The sequence below is a fragment of the Sinocyclocheilus anshuiensis genome, unplaced genomic scaffold (assembly GCF_001515605.1).
Source record: "Sinocyclocheilus anshuiensis isolate Anshui unplaced genomic scaffold, SAMN03320099.WGS_v1.1 scaffold217, whole genome shotgun sequence".
Classification (NCBI taxonomy): Eukaryota; Metazoa; Chordata; class Actinopteri; order Cypriniformes; family Cyprinidae; genus Sinocyclocheilus; species Sinocyclocheilus anshuiensis.
Window position 1 is genome coordinate 2353887 of NW_015536538.1, and position 4919 is coordinate 2358805.

At 41.8% G+C, this 4919-nt stretch overlaps 1 protein-coding gene across 1 annotated transcript in view; it reads right to left on the minus strand.

Moving 5' to 3' along the window:
- Positions 1-811: 811 nt before the first annotated feature.
- Positions 812-4919, minus strand: part of LOC107696585 (leucine-rich repeat and immunoglobulin-like domain-containing nogo receptor-interacting protein 3) — a 46993-nt gene continuing 42885 nt past the window's right edge. The window contains exons 3-5 of the mRNA XM_016497001.1: positions 4407-4822; positions 2552-2915; positions 812-1507 (exon numbers count right to left, since the gene is read on the minus strand). Of these exons, the coding sequence (XP_016352487.1) occupies positions 944-1507; positions 2552-2915; positions 4407-4822 (1344 nt within the window). The 3' untranslated portion in view covers positions 812-943. The remainder of the gene's footprint in view (positions 1508-2551; positions 2916-4406; positions 4823-4919) is intronic.

Sequence of the window (4919 nt, forward strand, 5' to 3'; positions counted from 1 at the left end):
AGAGTATTGAAAGGAAACTTATTATTAAATGCAGATCTGGGGTTTCCTAATTGACAAAAAGTGCAAAAAAGTCACTATTTGTTACTGTATTGTTTAACCAGCAGCTGCAGCAGAAAGGCTGTGAGAACAAGGTCGCAGTGTTATTATTGTTAACTAAGATTATTTAATAAAGTACATGAACTGAAACAAAACATTTCTGATGTACAAGAAAAATACAAATAAAAAACATTAAAAAGAAATACAACTGATTAAAACAAACAACAAAATTACTAAAACCAACTAAAATTTCTCTCTATTATTGTTATTGTTGTTGTTATTATTATAATAATAATAAAGAGATAATAATATAGACAATAGTGATAATTACCTCGCTATATTAATAAAAAAAAACGTAAAAAAAGCGGATTTATTTAAACTTGAACTAAAATCAAAATGAAAACAGAATTTAAAATAAAAACCAATTCAGTTTTAGCAGTTTAATCATTTCAACTGGAAAATATATATATCAAAATATCTTTTTTTGTTCAGTTGAAATACTTAAACTACCTAAAAATAACTACTGAAAAAATAAAAACTGGAAAAAAAAACTACAAAAATGACTAGAATGGAAAATATAAAAAATGATCTCTTTCTTTTTTACTAATATAAAACTGACTAATAAATAAATAAATAAAACAGACAAAAAGCCTACAGCAAAATTACTATAACTAAAATTAAAATAAAAACAGAAAATATAAAATCAAATCAAAAGCAAAATTAAAACAGATTCTAAAAATAAAAACCAGTTCATAAATATATAATCCTATATTAATAGTACGGAAATAACACTGCGAGGTCGTCACGTTTCTGCGATCATGCGGCACGTGTATTTCTGTGATTCAGCACTGTGTGTGTTAGCGTTGGGCGTCTATGCTTCTCCCAGGGGGCCCCTGGCTGCGTGGTTTCATATCATCTTCATGTTGAACTTGCGCATGCCTCCGGATGCGCCGGTGGTGGTGGGTCCCTCGGTCTTCCTGAAGGAATACTCCACGGTGAAGTTGTTCTTGCGCTGTCCTCGTCCGCGGCTCCACACGAACAGCAGCAGGAAGCAGAAGAGCACCACGCCCAGGAAAGTGATGCAGCCCATGGCCGTGGACACCAGGATGGTGGTTAAATCCAGCGTGAACTTGAGGAAAACGCGCGTGCTGTTGAGCCCAGTGTCATTGAAGTCCACCGCGTACAGCGAGCGGTTGGCGAAGAGCGCCGAATCCGAAGGCTGGCCCTTGACGGTCAGCGTGGCGAAGTAGGTGTCATTGCCGCCCGCGTTGCTGGCGATGCAGATGTACGTGCCGCTGTCTGTCACCTGCGCATAACGGATCTCCAGTGTCCCGCCGGGGAGAACCGTAATCCTTCCGTTGCTTTTGGAAGTGATCCTCCGTCTCTGAGGCGAAATCCAGATGATGGCCGGAGTCGGTTCGCCTTCGGCGCGGCACAGGAACGACACCGGCTGGCCTTCGTGAGCCGTCACCTGTAGGGATGGGTGCCAAAACCGGTATTACAGTTTTTTCAACAGCTTACACGCTAGGGCTGCACGATAAATCGCAATTGTCATGTGCATCTTGTCAGTGAAGCACGGTTCTGTGATCAGTAGTAAATCTCCATCAGAAGGCCAGAGAAACTCTAAATATGCCCTGCAGAAGAAATCCAGGAAATCCCTATCGCTGCAACTGAATAAACAGAAGATTGAACTGCTTTCATTGATTCAACATGACTAATAAACACAGGACTACGACAATATATGATTTATCTGAGTTCTTATTATAATTATTATAAAAATTTTCATTATAATGAAGTATACAATAATGCAATCCTAATCGACATAGCCTTTATCACTGCTTAGAATACTATGAAATATGTTGCGTGCCTTATTCTGTTTAAGTAGCCATCTTACAGAAGGATTTATTTCAAACACTCGACTAATGTTATGCGAGTTAAGTGAGTTTGGAGTGAAAACGTTATTAAATGTGGTATTTTCATGTGCTTTCAGATGGAGCAGCATTTACTACACAGAGCCGTAGTTCACTGATAAGCTATGCAAACTGCTTTCATTATCGCGAACGATTTCTTCGATTTCATAATCGCGCGATTATATCTGCGATTTTTTTTGGGTAGCTTGTCAGTGAACTATGGCTCTGTGTTGTAAATGCTGCTGAAAGCATGTGATGGAGATTTACTACTGATCACAGAACCAGCTTTACTGACAAGATGCACATGACAATCGCATTCGATTAATCGTGCAGCCCTATAAAACTTTGCCTATGAAATTGAAAAGTCGAAGGCTGAGAATTAGTGTAGCCTATGGTTTTGCAGATTTGGTGTGTGCTTCTGGTGTTTGAGTGTCAGCTTTCAGAAATTGTGTGACAAGTAAAGATTTTGTGTGTAAGCAGCTGAAAAAAAAAACTGTAACTGTGTATATAATAAAAAGTACCAATAAGAATACAGTTAAAGTACCGGATTGATAAGCAGTATCGGTAATACTGTTAAAACCTTAACGATACCCATCACTGCTCACCTGCTGCAGCTTCCGGTTGCGGATCTTGGGCTTCTGGCAGGTGAAGTAGTCGAATAACGCCGAATCGGTGAACATGCTCAACAGGTATCCCTGCACCTCCGGCGGTCCAGCGCACACCGGCATCTTCCCGTCGAAGTTTAGAGTGCGTCTGCGCTGCAGGATCCACAGCAGACGACAGTCGCAGGACAGCGGGTTCCCGTCCACACGAAGCGTCTCCAGGCTGTTGACCGAGTGGAAGGAGCTCTCCTCCAGAGTCACCAGATCGTTGTTGGACAGGTTCAGAACTCGGATCTGACGCAAACCTCCCAGAGCGTGAGGCTCCACGGTGAGCAGGTTGGTGCTGATCATGTGCAGCTCCTTCAGTCTGCAAAACAAGGACAGAATTATTATGGCGACTGCAATTAATGTGGTTTTATTGAGATGAATGTGACCCTGGAGCACAAAACCAGTCTTAAGTCATTGGGGTATATTTGTATGAAGTAGTCGAATAACGCCGAATCGGTGAACATGCTCAACAGGTATCCCTGCACCTCCGGCGGTCCAGCGCACACCGGCATCTTCCCGTCGAAGTTTAGAGTGCGTCTGCGCTGCAGGATCCACAGCAGACGACAGTCGCAGGACAGCGGGTTCCCGTCCACACGAAGCGTCTCCAGGCTGTTGACTGAGTGGAAGGAGCTCTCCTCCAGAGTCACCAGATCGTTGTTGGACAGGTTCAGAACTCGGATCTGACGCAAACCTCCCAGAGCGTGAGGCTCCACGGTGAGCAGGTTGGTGCTGATCATGTGCAGCTCCTTCAGTCTGCAAAACAAGGACAGAATTATTATGGCGACTGCAATTAATGTGGTTTTATTGAGATGAATGTGACCCTGGAGCACAAAACCAGTCTTAAGTCATTGGGGTATATTTGTAGCAATAGCCAAAAATACATTGTATGGGTCAAAATTATTGATTTTTCTTTTATGCCAAAAATCATTAGGATATTAAGTAAAGATCATGTTCCATGAAGATATTTTGTACATTTCCTACGGTAAATATATCAAAACTTAATTTTTGATTAGTAATATGCATTGCTAAGAACTTCATTTGGACAACTTTAAAGGCGATTTTCTCAATATTTCGATTTTTTTGCACCCTCAGATTCCAGATTTTCAAATAGTTGTATCTCAGCCAAATATTGTCCTATCATAACAAACCATACAGCTATGGAACGCTTATTTATGTATAAATCTCAATTTAGAAAAAATGACCCTTATTACTGGTTTTGTGGTCCAGGGTCACATTTATTAAAGCAATAAGCCCCAAGAAGCCGTGGTTTACAGTGAATTTATAACAGCTAAGAGGCGTTTTTAGGTACGACGTGAAGCGGAGTGCCTAAAACCCCCTTAGCTGTAATAAATTCACTGTAAACCATGGCTTCACGGGGCTTATTGCTTTTATAAAACGGTTATTCCATATACGTAGTATGGTTTCACAAAATAAAACAGAGCAAATAAAGTGTAATGATATTAATAAAAACAGTATTCTTCCACCAAACAATGTAGTTCCTCAGAAACAGTTATGGTTGCAACAAAGTGGTTGCCGAGCAACACACAGAAGTAAACAAAGGTGTGTGTTTGTAGAGTAATTTACAACAGCTTCGAACGCGGCTCAGCCAATCAGAATCAAGGACCGGAACTCTCCGTTTTATAATTTGAATTTGACACGTTAAAGTTATGTAATCCTGACAAACCGTTTCAGTCTTTCCCCATTTAAGCAGATGAAGCTGTACTTGCATCTTTAAAGATTCACAAACTATTTTGACACGTTCACGGTCACATGACATGCAGGTAAACAAATAAAGCACACATAAACCGGCCTGATGAGGTCTCGAAAGGCCCAGGACTCGAGCGTGGAGATGGGGTTGTAGGAGAGGTTTAGGGCCGTCAGGTAAGCCAGGTTCCTGAAGGAGGCCGATGGCACCGAGCTAATGTTGGTGTTGGTGATGAAGAGCCAGGACAGACTGAGACCCTGGAAGCTCAGCGGCGAGATGTACTCCAGGTACGGCCAGCCGTCGATCTCCAGGCCTCTCAGCGCAGACAGCTTGCGGAAGTTCTGGTCCTCGAGGGCCGAGATGCTGAGGTGGCACAGTCGCAGGGTGACGAGGTTACGCAGGTAAGACAGAGTTTGGCCGGATACGGACGTCAGGTTGCATCTCTCGATGGTCAGATCTTCCAGACCGATCAGTCCCGAGAAAGCCTTGTGAGAGATGTAGACCAGATCATTGTCACCCACCTGGAGAATGAGGACAGAAGCATTATTATGACTGCAATTAATGGAATTTATATTTTATATTTTTACTGCATCATGTATTGCAATATATATATATATA